This window comes from Peromyscus leucopus, chromosome 5 (genome assembly GCF_004664715.2).
Source record: "Peromyscus leucopus breed LL Stock chromosome 5, UCI_PerLeu_2.1, whole genome shotgun sequence".
Lineage (NCBI taxonomy): Eukaryota > Metazoa > Chordata > Mammalia > Rodentia > Cricetidae > Peromyscus > Peromyscus leucopus.
The window spans coordinates 131,964,289-131,981,089 of record NC_051067.1 but is presented as its reverse complement, the minus strand read 5'-3'; the positions used below and the strand labels follow the sequence as shown (position 1 = coordinate 131,981,089).

At 38.0% G+C, this 16,801-nt stretch overlaps 1 protein-coding gene across 7 annotated transcripts in view; it reads left to right on the top strand.

Moving 5' to 3' along the window:
- The window catches only part of Ccdc7 (coiled-coil domain containing 7), a 197,722-nt gene that overhangs the window by 11,983 nt on the left and 168,938 nt on the right, over positions 1 to 16,801 (top strand). For all 7 annotated transcript variants that reach the window (XM_037206376.1, XM_037206377.1, XM_037206374.1 and 4 more), the window contains exons 7-12: positions 6,916 to 6,936; positions 7,193 to 7,225; positions 8,367 to 8,521; positions 11,224 to 11,285; positions 12,544 to 12,600; positions 14,699 to 14,774. In XM_037206376.1, the coding sequence (XP_037062271.1) occupies positions 6,916 to 6,936; positions 7,193 to 7,225; positions 8,367 to 8,521; positions 11,224 to 11,285; positions 12,544 to 12,600; positions 14,699 to 14,774 (404 nt within the window). The remainder of the gene's footprint in view (positions 1 to 6,915; positions 6,937 to 7,192; positions 7,226 to 8,366; positions 8,522 to 11,223; positions 11,286 to 12,543; positions 12,601 to 14,698; positions 14,775 to 16,801) is intronic.

The following is a 16,801-nucleotide window of genomic DNA, read 5'->3' as shown; positions in this document are numbered from 1 at the left end:
AATGTAATTTCTATATTTTTATTTTCGTTTTAAAAATAAGTTTGCATTATCAAAATCATGTTCTAATTAATGTTAATTAAAAATCAAAGACAGGTTAAAAAACAAAACAAAACAAAGTATCACCATAGTACCCTTTCCCAGTATGAAAAGGGTACTATGAAAAAATACTATTAGCGCAGCTTTGCTTGACTCCCTGATTTTCCTTATATATTATTATTATTATTCCTTATATATTATCATTATTTCATATATATTATTATATTTCAACAATGAAAGAATGTGTGGCTAGAAAGACATCTCAATGATTAAGGGCACTTGTTGCTCTTGCAAATGACCCATATTTGGTTCCCAATACTACATGGTAGCTCATAACCATGTGTAACTCTCGTTCCAGGAGACCCAATACCCTCTTCTGACCTCTGCAGGTACAAGGCACACATGTAATTTATATGGACAAACATGCAGACAAAACACCCACAGCAAATAATAAATAAATAAATAAATAAATAAATAAATAAATAAATAAATAAATAAATAAATAAAATGAGATCATGTTTTGCTCATTTGCTGATACACTTTGAGTTTTAAAACACACTATGGTCATTATTGTATTTGCAAGACATTTTGGGAAGGCTAAAGCTGATTATTTTATAATGTTTTCTTGTGTTGCCTAAAAAATACTCAGTATTTATAGGTGAGGGTCAACACTTAGTTTCTGTTCTATATACATTATATAGTTAATAATATATAATATCACACACTTTATTCCTTAATATGTTATATACATATGTCCAATTTGACGTGTAATGTTGTTTACCTGACATTATTTGTCTTTGCTTTTCCCCATCTTCCCTTTCCTCCTCTCTGCATCTGTCTGTTTCATAATTCCTTATGTCTGTTTTAGCTTGATGACTAATTGTTCTATTTTGTGCTTCTGTTTTGCATGTTATTTTGTCTGATACAAATGTTCTTACTACTTTTCATTTGTATTTTTCAATTGAATATTTCCTCCTTTAAATGTTTCTAGCATTATTTTTACATTCATTTCTCATGTAAGAGAAAAATATTTCAAAACTTTTTTCAAAGTTTTCAGCAATCCAAACAATATTCTACTAGATGAAGATGGATCTAAGACATGTAGAACAGTAGAGAACCCAGAGGGTGGAGAGAGGGCTCTGTTGGTAAAGTGTCTGCCTGATGCACAAGCGTGAGGACCTAAGATAGAACCCCAACATCCACATAAAAGTTGGTTGGTGCACATCTGTAACCCTTGTAACCCTTATACTGGGATGAGGGATAGAAATGGACAGATCCATGGAGCTTAATGATCAGCCAGTCTAAACAATCAATAAGCTCTGGGTTCATCAAAATACAAATCATAATGAGAAGGAAATACATGTCATTATAGGAAAGACTAATAAACCCAAACTATGTTAAAATTAAAGCCTGAATCTATTATATTAAAAAATCCACAAAGAGAAAAGGACAAGAAAAAGTCATATAAGCAAAACATTTGGATCATGTAGAGCTGATAAGAGACTATCATGATTATGATGAATCTGAATCAGTAAGTGAGGTCACTATGACATAAAAAGGTATTTCAAAGAAGAAAAAAAACACAAATAACTCATAAATATATAAAAATGCATTGTACCCTTCCAGCAGTTTCTAGAAGCCAATGTCACATTGCTAGACAAGAATGAAATGTTGATTGTCTTAGAGCCAACATTTTTATAAAACCCTTCTGTTGGTTGCACATTTACTTGAGGTGGTGCCCTGTATCTCTGTAGCTCCACAAGCATTCCTGTTGAAAAACCCCAAAGTTTACGTACACCGTGCTTATCTAGATCATTACCTTCTGAAGGTCATTTTTGAAAATTCAGCTTTAAACATTGTGGTGCTTTGAATGAAAGTTCCCTCTGTAGAGCATGCCTGAATGCTTGGTTCCCAGTTAGGAGAACTGTTTGGGAAAGATTAGGATGTGTGGCCTTGGAGAAAGTGTGTCATGGAGTAAGCTTTGAGGCTTCAAAACGCCCCTCCATGTCCAGTGTGCTTTCTCTGTCCCCTGCTTTAGGATCAAGATGTGAACCGCCTTCCGGCTTCCTTGCTACCATGCTTTTGCCCCACCCTCACGGACTCTAACCCTCCGACACTGTAAGCCCAGTTAAATGCTTTCTTTCATCAACTGCCTTTGTCATGGTATTTTGACACAGCAATTTATTTTTTTTTCTTTTTTTGGTTTTTCGAGACAGGGTTTCTTTGTGTAGCTTCTTTGCACCTTTCCTGGAACTCACTTGGTAGCCCAGGCTGGCCTCGAACTCACAGAGATCCGTCTGCCTCTGCCTCCCGAGTGCTGGGATTAAAGGCGTGCGCCACCACCGCCCGGCTTTTTTTTCATTTTTTGATCTAATTGTATTCTAAGAGTCATTTACATTCTTTTATTTTTTTTCAGTTTTGTTGTAGTATAATTGAAAAGTAAAATTACATATTCAAAATTATACACTAATGTTGATATATATTAAGTACATAAATAGAAGAAATAACTTTTATAACAAGTTAATTAACACTACTCCACAATTTGTATGTATGTGATGTAGTTATGGTCTCTCTCTCTCTCTCTTCCTATCTCTATGAATTTTCCCTAATAAAGGAAATCAGTGATTTCCACATTAAAATGTATTAATATAATAAAATGTAAATTATAATATTATATTGAGTTGTTACTTTATTAATTTTTGAAACATATATTTTCAATACAACACTAATTAAATAGCTTCCACTAGATGTTTCCCATAAATGCTTATGCCTGCTTTATTCTGAAAATATTTCTAATTAGATGACAATTCTAAAGCAAAAGTTATAGTATGCTCAGTCTACAGGCATCTATTTTTTTTAATGCTACTAAATTATTTTATTATATGTCCTAAAAGTTTTAATTAGTAGCAAAATAGAATTTGAAAGAAAAGTCTGTGTAGGTCATATCTTGAAATACATGGAAATTTATGAAAAACACATACATCACATTCAAAGATAATTATTCAAAATTTTCTAAAATAAATAATGAAAGTATTTATAATAAAGGAGAATTCTAGAATAAGACTGCAAATTTTTCAACTTAAAAAATAATTTTTCTTTCTTTTTTCTTGGGGTGGGGCACAAAGGTGGGAGGGTAGACCTGGGAGGAGTGGGAAGTGAGTGGGATTGGGGTACAGTGTATGAAATTTGCAAAGGAATAATAAAAATATTATCCTGGGGAAAACTAATTATTACTAATATTAGCTGAAATTTAGATAACTAGGGACAGGAGCCTAGTACCTATGGTGAGACCTTTGGCGCAGCCTTGGTGCAGGGAGGAGGGGCTTGGACCTGCCTCACCTGAATATTCCAGGCTATGCTGACTCCCCTGACAGAAGACTTTGCCTTGGAGGAGGTGGGAAGGGGGGAGAGTTGGGGGGAAGGCTAGGAGTGGGAGGAGGAAGGACAGGGGAATCTGTGGCTGGTATATAAAATGAATAGAAAATCTCTTAATAAAAGAATGTAAAAACAATTTAGATAACTCTAAGATTAACCACTTTGGGGCAGAAAAGTGAGGGAGATTTGCTCCCTTTACCAGGCTGTGCAGCCTCCACGTCTGTGTAGTTCAAAGCATTTCATCATTATGACAGGAAGGCTGGATGCTCCCACAAGCCCGAGGCAGCCATTTTGCATCTTTTCCCCACTGATTCTCATATGCAATGCTTTCCCACTATTTCTGTAAAGAGACAGAGATGCAAGTTAGATAAAGTATAATGCGCAATAAGTCTATAATTTTTCTTTCCCTCCTCTTCTTTTTTTTCTCTTTTAATGAGAGTAGATTCTTTTCCCAAATAATATATCCTGATTACAGTTGCCCCTCCCTCTCTCCTCCCAGTTCCTCCCCACGACCCCTCCCATCCGGATCCACTCCCTCTCTGTTTCTCTTTGGGAAAGAACAGACTTCTGAGTGACAAAAACAAAGCATACTAAAAATGAAATACACAATAAGGTAAAGTAAAAGTCATCACATTGAAGTGGAGCAGGACAAATCAACGGGAGGGAGAGCGCCGAAGAAAAGGCACAAGGATCAGAAACCCACTGGTCCTCACAGTCAGGAGTCCCGCAGAAACACTAAGCTACTAGCTGGAATATGCATGCAGAGGACCTGGTGCAGGAGGTCCCATGTAGACCGTGTGCTTGCTGCTTCCGTCTCTGTGAGTTCATATACATCTTGCCTATTGATTCAGAGGGCCGTGTTCTCCTGGGGTTCTCCTATCCCCTCTGGCTCTTACACTCTTCCCGCCTCTTCCTTGGGGTTCCCTGAGCTCTGAGGAGAGGGATTTGATGGAGATATCCCATTGAAAGCTGCTGTCACAGCAATTTAAAAATTACTAAGACAGAAGTGGCTCTCAGGCAGTAGGCTGTTGCTGAGGTAGACCTTTCCACACGGCATTTTGAAGGAAAATGGAAAATGTATTGGATCTTGGCCTTGGAAAATGGTTGAATGCTGTAAGCAGAGCTTAATGAGCTATCTTAGTAGAAGCTTGGAAGACTGAGATCCATGCAGACCATAGTTTCAGAGAGCAACAATCTCAACAGTTAGACTGGAAACCATTCCTGTGACATTTTGGCAAAGGATGTGTCTGCCTTCAGCACGTGTCCTGAAAACTTCCCTGAGGCGATGCTGAAAGGTAATGAACTAGATTCTTCATTGGAGGAGAATTCAAGGCACCCTATTATTGACCCTGCCCTAGGGTTATTAGTCATCATTCTTATGCAGGTCTACAATGAGAAAGAGCAGAAAACAATTCAAAACGAAAATGTAATGGCAGAGCCAAGGTCTCTACTGAAGGAGATAAGGAGATTGAAGACAGGCCTGAGGTGCCCTCAGGGCAAGACCCTACCCAGCACACTTCCTTTCCCCTGTGAAAGGAAAAGGCCTAAGCAATTTTTCTGCTCCTAAAAAAACAACTGAAAACCGCTGCAAAAGTGATTCAAGGAGCCAGGCTCCATCCACAAGCATGCAGTGCTTTTGATCTGACTTTCGAGCTGCAATGGATACTTGAGTCTAGGGATACAGAGTCTTACTCCGTGGTTACAGAGAACTGCTGAGGTCAGACAATGTATGACAGGGCAGTCCCTGCATGAAGGCCCTGAGAGGGCACAAGGCCCTGAGAGGCCAGTGTGTGGCGCCATGAACATGAAGCCTAGACTGTGTTGGAGCCCTGACCCCTAAGATGTCAGAGGTGCTGGATCCCAGGGATATCCGCCAAGGAGGGCTGGAATGTGGGGTGAACAGCCCAAGAGGTTACCTTGCAGGAAGCACAGCTGGAATCCTGGAGCCAGTTAAGCCCTCTGACCTCAAATACAGAGCTCAGCTACAGGATTTGACTTTGCCCAGCTATACGTCTGTGTTACTTTGGTCCAGTGGTTGAGACTGAAAAAATGATAGAGACTTTTGAAGTTGGACTAAGTGCATTTTGCATTATGATATGGCCACACGTCTTTGGGGATCATGGAGCAGACAGAATGTGGTGGTTTGAATGAGAGTAGCCCGCATAGGGCATATTTGAAAATTTTGAAAACTTGGTCCTCAGTTGGTGTAACTGTTTGGGAGGTACAGCCTTGTTGGAGGAAGTGTGTCTCGGGGTGACTTTGAATCTTCAAAAGCTCAAGCCCTTCCCAGTATGCTTTCTCTGCCTCCTGCCTTCCGATCAAGATGTGAGCTCTTCCTGACACAGGACCTTTGCTTCGCCATCACGGACTCGAACCCAAAATCCAATCAAACACTTACTTTTATAAGTTGCCTTCTCCATTATGTTTTGTCACAGTGGTTTCAACGTAAGTAAGACAAATACGCAACTCTCTCTTCAGGAAGCCTTTCATAGCGTTGCTCTAAACTCCAGCTCTATTAACCACAATCTAGCTCAAGTCAAGACTTCAACATAGAAAGCAGTCTTTAAAGTCTCCAGCTGATTGCTGCCCCCACTAAATATCTGATTCAGTAGCCTAGGGTGGAAAGGAAGAAGTCAAAATATCCTTATTTGCAGATGATACGATTTTATATATAACAGATCCTAATAACTCCACCAAAAAAAATCTCTACTCATAAATATATTCAGTAAAATAAGTGGATACAAAATTTAGACACAAAAATCAGTAACCTTCCTGCACACAAATGACAAGCATACATAGAAAGAAAATAGGCAAGCAATATTCAGACACCTCAAAAGATAAACTGTCTTGCAATAAATCATGAAGTCTTTATACTATCAGAACAAAGAAAGCTACAAATCAAGCATTTTTCGAATTCTTTTCTGGGACTACCAGGTAGGCAGGTTTTGGAACAGTGGGAAATCACTGCTGTAGGCCTCAGGTGCTAGCTGGCACGTTCTTAGCCATTCAGTTGATGACACTTACGGATCCTGTCTGTACACTGGAAACTGATTGGTTTAAGAGTCACAAGACTATTGAGTTATACACAGAGGTCGACAATAAATAGCTATTTGGGGGCCAAGACAGCCCAAGGTGATTTCCCTCTGAAATTGCACATCTCCACTATCATTTGTGTTAAAATAAGTTAATCACTCCTTGTAGAATATATAACATGGGTGTGACTATCTTCTGGGACTTCCTTTCACAAACAAAACATTAGATGTGAACAATTTACTCTGTAATCCTATGGAGTAAAAAGCTATTTTTAATTCTAGCAGTAGCTATGTATACAAAATGTACTAAATACCATAACCACAAAATTATTGTATCTGTGGAACCACAGATTTGTAGTTATTTTAGCAATATAAATCATAATAATTTTAGCAAATTTATGACTCAAAATTGTAAGAGCTGCATGATACTTATTTTATCGTTAAATACACTAACAGAAACTTTGTCTTCCAGATCTTGGAGTCTCTTTTCAAGGTATGTGTTTCAATTCATTACAGCTGAAACTAAAGAGAAGAATGCATATTAAGCAAAGGTGATCTAGGTTTTAAAGTTGCAGCATTCCATGGTGGCTGCTAGATAGTTTTAAGTTTCTGTTTGCATCTGTGTGTTGCCCTAGCTCCATTCTGAACCCTGTGTGATGTGTGTGTGAGTCAGGGATGGTGCTTGGCAGATACAGGTTCCTAGACACATGTGTATTAACTCTTAATTTTCCTTTTATTCCTTTATGAAGTGGTTTCAGCAACAAGTCAACCAAATGGAGGAGGTAAAATATGAAACTTCTTAACTATTGACTACATTAGTAAGTATTTGACCCATTGGAAAATCTGTTTGAAGTTTGTATGAGGCAAATGTTTCAATAACCATTGGTTATAAAGTAATATTTTGATTTAGGTTGAAAAATAATAAGCAGGTAGTAAAAATGTTTATCCGTGATTTGTGAGTTTTCTGCATGAGTCCAGGAGAGAATGGGATTTATTGGATCATTCTTTCTCCTAAAGAGTAATGAAAACTTCACTCACTTTCTTTTTTAAATTTACATAAAAGTGATAGAAATTTATCAACTTAAAATTTCTCCCCTGCTTAAAAATCATGCATGATACAAGCAGACATAAAATTATATTGACTTTTACAAAATGCATTGTGTCCTTTAATGATATCCTTTGCATTTTAGATTTTCAAAGACTTTGAACACTAGAGTGAGAACAATTGGTCTCTGTCTTCAAGGACTTTGAATTCTCTTTTGGGAGATTGTGGATAGTCCTCTAGCATGAAAGAATAGTTTCCCAGGTAGCTTCAGGGATTGTTCAGAATTATTCTGCCATTCTTTTGGCTGTGCTTATCATTCCCTCTAGTTAAACACTCTTAAAAAAAAAAGAGGCTTGCTATTCAGGATATAGAACTAGAGGGTGAAAAGAGAAAAGTGTAATCTTCACTTGGAAGCCTCTCTTCATTTTTTGTTCCCTCTGGCTTGAAACAGCCAAAGGTGTCTAAATGCTTCCCCATGCAAAATGAAAGCAAATTAATATCTTGGATTTAGTAGTTCATTGTCTTTCTATAATTTATTACAGTGGAGTATTCTTAGAAAAAATGAGGTGAAACAATTGATTTAGAATTGTTCTTGTAAATATTTTTGAGTTGCATTTGTTGTTGTTGAGCCTTCTTAAAAGTTTTATATAGCAAAATAGTAAACGTCAGCTTTGACATGTAAATATCCTGAGTGAACTGTAGTTCTATTTATAGTGAAGTGCCCTTCGATGCATTTGTAACTATTATACAAGTGTTTGGATATAGCTAACCATAAGATTAAATAAAAGTTATTCAGATTGATAAAGGGAAATAATGAAATGCTTTTGAAGTATGAGATCAAGTGGGTCTTTAGTAACTGGTCAATTTTGTTACTTTAGATAGGTAAAGATCAAAGCATTTTAGAAGCAGATCTTCCATCAGATGACAAATCGGTCCATTCAAACATTGCACAAATAGCAAATCTGGTACATAAATTTGAAGATCTGAAAAGTCGCCTAAGAGAGCACAAGGGATCCCTGGTGTCTAAATACGTGTAAGTGCAATATAAGGATTAATTGAATTAAAATCAGTAATTAACATTGGATGTAAGCTAATTCAATGTTATTGCTTTACAAAGAACTTCTAAATGATATATTAATGTTTAGTTGCTTTTTTTTTTATTTGAAGTTTTAACAGTCTGAGATGGTATTATTCAGTGCAGTAGACATTAGCCACAGAGGCTGTTCAAATTCAATTTAGTATAGAAATTGGCTTCTGGGTCATACTAAACACATTTTAAGTACTCAATAGACATATATAGCTATTATTTAAAACTTCTGTTGGATAGTACTCTCTTTAAAACATCTGGATTGCAAACATGCTTCTGAATGCTGAAATAGAATAGTTGAAATAGATTTACATTCTGTCCCTCCTTTTCCTTCCTCCAGCCTTTCCCAGGTGCCCTCCCATGCCCCCTCAAATTAATAGCCTCTTTTTCTTTATTATTATTACATACATACATATATGTATTATAAATATGCACAAATACATCATTACAACCTGCTGAATTTGTTTTTGTTGTTTGTGTATTATGGTTTCAGGGCTGACTGTTCTGCACTGGACAGCCAATAAAGAGAGCTCATCTCTGAGACAGGCTAATTTTTCTCCCAGCAGTCAATAATTGTCTGTAATTCTTTGCTAGAGGTGGGGCCCTGCAAAAAATTTCACCTTCCAATTAGCATGTTCGTTGATACTGCCACTATTATCCAGGATTGTTTATGCAGCCATTTCTAGGAGAGATTGTTTCACAGCGCACTTCCTGATATTTTGGCTCTTATAATCTTTCCACCCCCTTTTCTGAGATGTTCTCTGAAAAATAGATTTAGAATGTCATTGGGTATTATGCAGGTTTAGCAAATTAGTGATGGTAGATTCTTTTTTAAGGTCTGTTATCTCACTAGCTGTGTTGCTAATACTAGACATGATTTTCTTTCTATTGGATGGGCCTTATGTCCAGTTACACAGTTGCTGGTTACCAACATGTGAATGCCACCATTGCATCTTTATGCACATCTTGCCATGTTGTTCACTGTCATAGTTCAACTGGATAGGACTCTTTAATTGCTTCCCTTGCTTGGCAGCTTGCAAAGTATCTTCTGGTACTATGGAAACTAGACTGCAGGAAGGAAGCTTTCAGATCAGATAGAGCTCAAATCATGAGTCCTGTGTCTGAAGTATGCAGCTTCTTCAGCAATAGGGTTCTCCCTTTAACCTCCAAGAAGCAACCAAGGTCTATAGATAGTCTAATATTGTTTTAGGAGTCACTCAAGATACCCAAATCAACCATTCAATAGGTGGTTTCTCACTCTTGGGTCTCTCTTAGTTTTTGGGTTTTGAGGGGATCATTGTCACCTAATTGGCATAACTTCCTGTTAGGTAGATTGGTAGGTAGGTAAAAAGATAGATAAATAGATAGATAGATAGGTAGATAGATAGATAGATAGACAGACAGACATACATACATACATACATACATACATACATACATACATGCATAGATACACACATACATAGATACATAGGTACATAGATAGATACATAGATACATAAATAGATACATAGACAGACAGACAGCTATACACTTATATGTATTGTGTATAATTTTAGGTAAATATGGAACAATAGGATTTCTTGAGGCTTTTTCTAGAAATCTTGGTGTTATCTGTCCCTCCTCTGTCTCTCACCTACTTTCTTGACCTCCCTCCTCTCCTCTCTAGTTGAACCCCCTCAATGTTTTTTCATTTCCCATTGCATATCACCTGTATCCTGCTATTCCTTCTTACGCTCCTCCCCCATGCCTATGGTCCCTGTATACTTTCTTAGTTTTAGTCATTACTCCATGTTTTGTGCTCACATCTGAGGATTTGGATCTAGAAACCACAGATGAGAGAGAATCTTGTGTTTCTGGGTCTTGCATATCTGAATTTTATCAAGTGAATCCTAGTAGCAAATTCAATGTTTGCTTAAAAATTTTAAAACCAGGTTTAGAACTGTACTCTCAACCACTTTTCATCAAGAATATATAAAGCACTTTCATATTGTGAAAAGAAAAACTCATAGTTGGGAGAGGATAATACTCAGCATGCAATCTCTTCATGTGCTTTTCTATGAATTATTATTACGTCAGTGCTGTAAGAAGGCTTCTGTACATTTTTGAGTTGTTTGTTGTCAAGAATATTTTTGAATGTATATTAGTGTTTACATTTGACATTTAAATGTCTTCTGTGCACAAGGTATTTTTCTCGTTATCACCTGGAAGCCTCGTAACTACTTTATGAGAAAGGTATTAGTGTATATAAGTTTTAACAGATAAAGAATCTAGAGAGAGACACACAGCAGCTAGCTCCAGGCCACATAGTTACAGGTTTGGAGAGGGTTGTCTCACTCTCAGGCTGCTCTTAGCACCACAGCAGGTAATAATTAGCAAAAAGACATCTCCAGTTTCTAAGACTTGTTTTTGTTATTTTGGTTCTAAATGTTACTGGTGTATTTAGTTGTATCCTGTATAATTCACAGAATTTGGCCTTTATAATATAGGATAGTTTTACTGTTCATTTATCTAAGTAACTATGAATGAAGGATAATTGATAGGTTAACTTTTATTCCACCAACCTCATTTGTCTAGTCTGTAAAGTATAGTTCCTTGGGTATGTAACTTATATGAAGATATGTTTTATTTATTGGCACTCTTAACAGTGATAAAGAGACTCCATCAGTTCCAGTGAAAACTTATGAAGGTGTAGAGAAGCAAATTGAAGGTAATATATTATAAATGCTTAAGCTTTATATAGTTCCCTAACTATATTAGCACTTCGATATTTAAAACTTAATTTTTACAATTTAAAAAATTACACAGTGGAGATCTCATCTATTTCTCCTTCCTAGGATGGTCCATGTGTCTGGATCTTCCCTGTTAATTAGCTTCTCTGGAGTTGTGGGTTGTTGTAGTGGGTAGCCATTCCAGCTTTGCCTGATTATCCTTTGCTTTATATCTAGTATCCACTTATGAGTGGGTACATACCATGTGTGTCCTTCTGAATCTGGAGCCCACTATCTATGATGGGACACCTCGTGCATCCTTGAGGCAGGGGGAAGGGCTTGGATTTGCCTCTGTTGGATGTGCCTCCCCATGGGAGGCCTTCTCTTCTTGTGGGTGGGAATGAGAGGTCAGTTGAGAGGGGAAGGCTGGGGGAGGGGCGGGAGGAGGGAAGAGGGGGTCTTTGATTGGTGTGTAAAATGAATGAAAAAATTTTCTTAATAAAAAAATAAGAATATAAAAAATTATACAGTGGTAAACTGAAGACACTGTTCAATAGGGAGTTTGATATTTCAATACAAGTTTTATTATAGTTTGGATTTGGGAAACTTAAAAGATTAATGCCAAGCTAAAGAGACGGCTCAGCAATTAAGAGCACTGGCTGCTTTTCCAGAAGACCCAAGTTTGATTCCCACTTCCCCATGGCAGCTCACACCTGTCTGTAACTCCAGTTACAGAGGATCTGATTCTCTCCTCTGGTGTCTGCAGGCATTGCACACATATGGTGCAGATACATATATGCAGGCAGAACACTCAAGCACATGAAGTAAAAAGTAAATACTCTTCAAGATGAATGCTATTATGATTTGGCTGTTGTTCCCATGAAGTTGTTTTGTCTTCCGCTTGGGAAAAATCATTAAAATTAAAAATTTAGACTGTGAACTCAATTAGTGCATAGGATTGCTATATAAAATGTATGGGGTCACTGGCAGCAGGACCAGGATTTGGAGCCCATTACCTATGGAGGGGTACCTTGCTCAGCCTTAATACAGGGGGAGGGGCTTGGTCCTGCCTCAACTTGATATTCCAGGCTTTGTTGACTCTGAGGAGTGGATGGAGTTCGGGGTAGGGGAAAAGTGGGAGGTGAGCGAGAGGAAGGGAGGGAAGGGAAACTGTGGTTGATATGTAAAATGAAAAAAAGGTGAGCTTTTAAGTAAAAAAAAAAAATGTGTAATGGCAGATACTTGTATCTATTTCAGACTTCATAAAATCCCACTCAACTTTTGAATCTCAAGTTGATTCTGAAACTGAGCCAGGTAAGTGACCATTCATTTAAACATCATCATATTAACGCCTCCTAAAGGCTCCATAACCTTCCCAGTTACCACCACCCACTGGGGACAAAGTGTTCATGTACATGGACCTGTGGGGGACTTTCTCATCCACAACACCATAGTAAGAAACCTCTGTATCCTTGCTGCTTTCAAGGTTTTGTCTGTTTGTTTGCTTGCTTGTTCTTAAGAAAGGGTCTCATGTATCCCAGGTTGGCCTGAAACAACAGCTCAGCAGCCTGGAAGCTCTTTCTCTTGTCTGTGCACAAGTGATCATTGCAGGAGTCTTTGCAAGTACCTGCACTGGGACCTGTTGAGATTTTTAGTATCAAAGACTGTTTAGGACTCTCGTGTGTGTGTGTGTGTGTGTGTGTGTGTGTGTGTGTGTGTGTGTGTGTGTGTGTGTGTGTGTGTCTGTATGTGTGTCTCTGTGTGTGTGTGTGTGTGTGTGTGTGTTTCTGTGTGTTTCACACCAAGGGAATCTGTTTCAGATAGCTGGTGGTGGTGACCCATATAGCTTTGCCATATGGGACATAATGATGACCATATTGACCATAATGATGGTAGCGCCAGCACTGAGATAATGTCACCTATGGGATGTGCATGGGTTCAGGTTCTGTACCACAAGTGGGCGTGGGCTAGCAGTGACTGTGAGGTCTGCATGCTGCTGTCTACTGAGCTACTGCTTCCTCAGCAACCTCAAGGGAGATGTTGCATCTGCAGCTCTGGTGTCTGCATTGCTGGGGCTTTCAGAATGCAGCTGCGCCTTGGGCTGTGTAAACTTACGTGCTCTGGTAGTGGCTTTTGTGGTTGAGTCCTGGACACACAGAAGACTAAAGATTGGGTTGCAGTGCTGTGTGCACACTGTGCAGTTCTGGGGTCCTGGGGACTTCTCAGATGCAGGGACGGTTTTCATAGCTGCTTGTATGGGAGAGAGAGAAGTCTGGTGTGATTTCCATCTTTTATCTCTATACAAGGTTATTTTGGTCCCTTTGGCTTCTTTAGATTTTTCTCTTCATCTTTGATATTTCTGAAGTCTGAATAGTATGAAATGTTTCAATTGTTTATGCTTTTTAGCTTCAGGCCAGCCAGATGGCTCAGCAGGTAAAAAGTGCTTACTGCACAAGGGATGAGTTGTGTGATGAGTTAAGTCAGGACCCATGCCGGAGTGGGAGAACACAGAATCCCCACTGAGCCCTGTCATAGCCACCCCACATACACATCATGCACAACTGTACAGTGATAACAAAAATGTTAAATGTTAAAAAAAAATGCCGTCTCATCAATCTTGAATACTTAGTTGCATTTTTGCCTCATTTGTTTCTCCATTTGGGGAGTTTCCAATGAGTTTCATGCTCAGTGACTTTTTTCAAGCAAGTTGTTTTAATGGTTTGCAAAATACCCTTAAGAATTATCTAAAAATGTGTAGGTTGTTTTCCAAAGGATTCCAAGTACTTAATCACAATTTTTTTGTCCTGACAGTAGCCGTACAGAGTAGGCATATTTATTAGACAATAGACTATTGTCTGGTTATTATGATGATTAAACAAGCCCACACAGATTAGAACACATTAGTGTGACTGGCACAATGCAAGTGCTTCTAAAAGAGTAACAGTGATGATTCTGTATTATTTATTTTTATTTACTGCCTGTACCAATCACAAAACATTCATTGTTACAGTGTTATAGAGCTTTAGCATTTCCTTTCACTTATTTATTAGAGTTTTTGCTTATATTGCCCATCTGCTCTTATATGTAGCCAGTTTTTCCCTAAGTAATAAATACTTTAATTAGTTGTTTAAAATTCCTGCCTGATAACTTAAAAACACCTGCTGTATCTGAATTCTGTACTCATAATTACTTGTCTCTTCAGACTGTGTTTTTTGCCTCTGAATATACCTTATATTATAACTATTTCCCGTTGGAAGCCAGAGACAATATAGAGGGTAAAATAAAATAAGGTAAATGTGGTGGAAAGTACCATGTCACCTCCTTATGCTTGTTTAGTTTCCCCATCTATGTCACTGAATTGTATGATCATATAAGTGCAGCCATTATAATACCTTTATATTTTTTGTAATAGAAGCTCCTTATTCAGTGACTGATCGGATGAATGTGATGATGAACATATTTAAAAATCAGACAAATATGTTAGAGAGGTAAGCTTTGAAAATAACTATTTCTTATTTTCTAGTTATAAAATTCAGTTCATAGAATAGGAACATTGGGAGCATAGATAAGAAATAAGGCTGTCATCAAAAGCTGACCTCTTAAATGTATGTATTTATCTATGTATATATGTGTGTATATATGTATATGTGTATATATATGATTTTAATTATCACATGTATAATTTAAAAATTTTAAATTACAAATACACAGGTTATAAATATATGCTTTGGAAAAAACTATGCTGATTCCTCAAAAAATAAAAAAGTAAAAATGAAACATTATCCAACAATCCATTTCTGAGAATATACTTAAAAAATGTCAGTGAGGTCTTGAAGAGACACATATATACATCTTTTCTTCAGCACTGTTTATAACATCAAAACACAAATATCCAACAACGGGTGGCTAAAGAAACAAAATGTGGCACAGTGGATCATTAGTCTTAAAAGAAATATGGACAGATATGACAATGTAAATAAAACATGGGGACATTACACTAAATCAAATAAGCCAGCCACAAAAAGACAAAAAGTATGTGGTTTCCCTTACATGAGATACCTAGAGCAGTCAAATTCACAGGATGTAAAGCAATGATTATCAAGGAATGAGGAGAAGGGTAAGCAACAATTACTCTAATACATACAGAGCTTCAGTGCTTTTCCCCGACCACTGTGGCCTGTTCGTTGGTGTCCTCCGGTTCACTTCACGTTTTGGCAGTTGTGTTGGTGAAACTTCCAAGGTGTAGCTTCTGATGTTATCAAGTGATATGACCTCACAGAAAACTCCCTGATCCTCTGGCTCTTACAATCTGTCTACACCCTCTTCCCAAACATTCCCTGAGTCTTAGCTTTTAGAGTGTTTTGTAGAGGTAGCCATTGGGACTGGGATTCACAACTCTGCATTTTGATTGGTTGTGGTTTTCTGTCGTGATCTCTGTCGGTTGCAAAGAGAAATTTCCTTGATGAGGGGTGAAGACTACACTTATCTGCTGTATAAATACAAATGTTTATTCTTTCTTATTAAGGACCGTGTTGCCTTAGTAAATTAGTGATTGTAAATTCTCCTACAGTCACCATGATTTCACTAGCACTAAGTACGTAGCTAGTTTTCCAGTGCCCAGTATGGTTTCCCTCATATTGAGTGGGTCTTAAGTCCAATTAGAGAACCATTGGTTATCAACAAGAGACCTGTGCCACTACATCGTCATGTTGCGCTGGCCAGTGATGTGGTTATTAGACATGATAGTGGAGTGGGACTGTTGGTTGCTTCTCTCCTTTGGAAGCACATGATGCCTCTTGTTACCATGAAAGCTAGTCCTCAGGGAGAGGCCATTCAGGTCAGTTCCATCTCAGGGGTCTCTGAGCCTTGTTTCAAAGTGCATGGTATCCTCGGCAATAGGAACTTACATTCTACCTCTGAGGAACAGCCAAGGACAACAGCAATAGTTTACATGCTTGGGGAGGCCCTTAGCCCTGGCCAACAACTCAAAAGAAGACTTCTTGTGTCTGGTACTGGGGTTTCTGTTAGGTGGTCTTTGGCTCTTGGAGGAAGCACCATCAGTCTAAATGAGAAAAGTTTATGGGAACTATATATGTATATATACACACTATATTGCATGCACTATAGGTTTTTAAAGTAAATGGTTAATAGTGTGTTTCCTCGTGGTGTTTTCAGCATTGTTATTTTATATATCTACCTTCATCTACTGTATCCATCTCCCTCCCTCTTCCACAAGGCTTTTCCTCTATCAAATCACTTACATTTGTCCATTCATGTTTTACCTTCCGCCCACGTTCTTCTGTAGTTACTTCCCTCCTCCCGCCTCAGGAGCCCCCTTTGCCCACGTCCATTGTCAGATCACTGTATCCTCCCACCCCCCTTTACCCTCTTCCCACCTTCTCTTGGACATACCATTCGTCAGTGGTAGGACATGTAGGTTTTTTTTCTATCTCCTAGCTATTGTGAATAGAGAAGCAATGAACATGGCTGAGCAAATATCTGTGAAGCATGATAC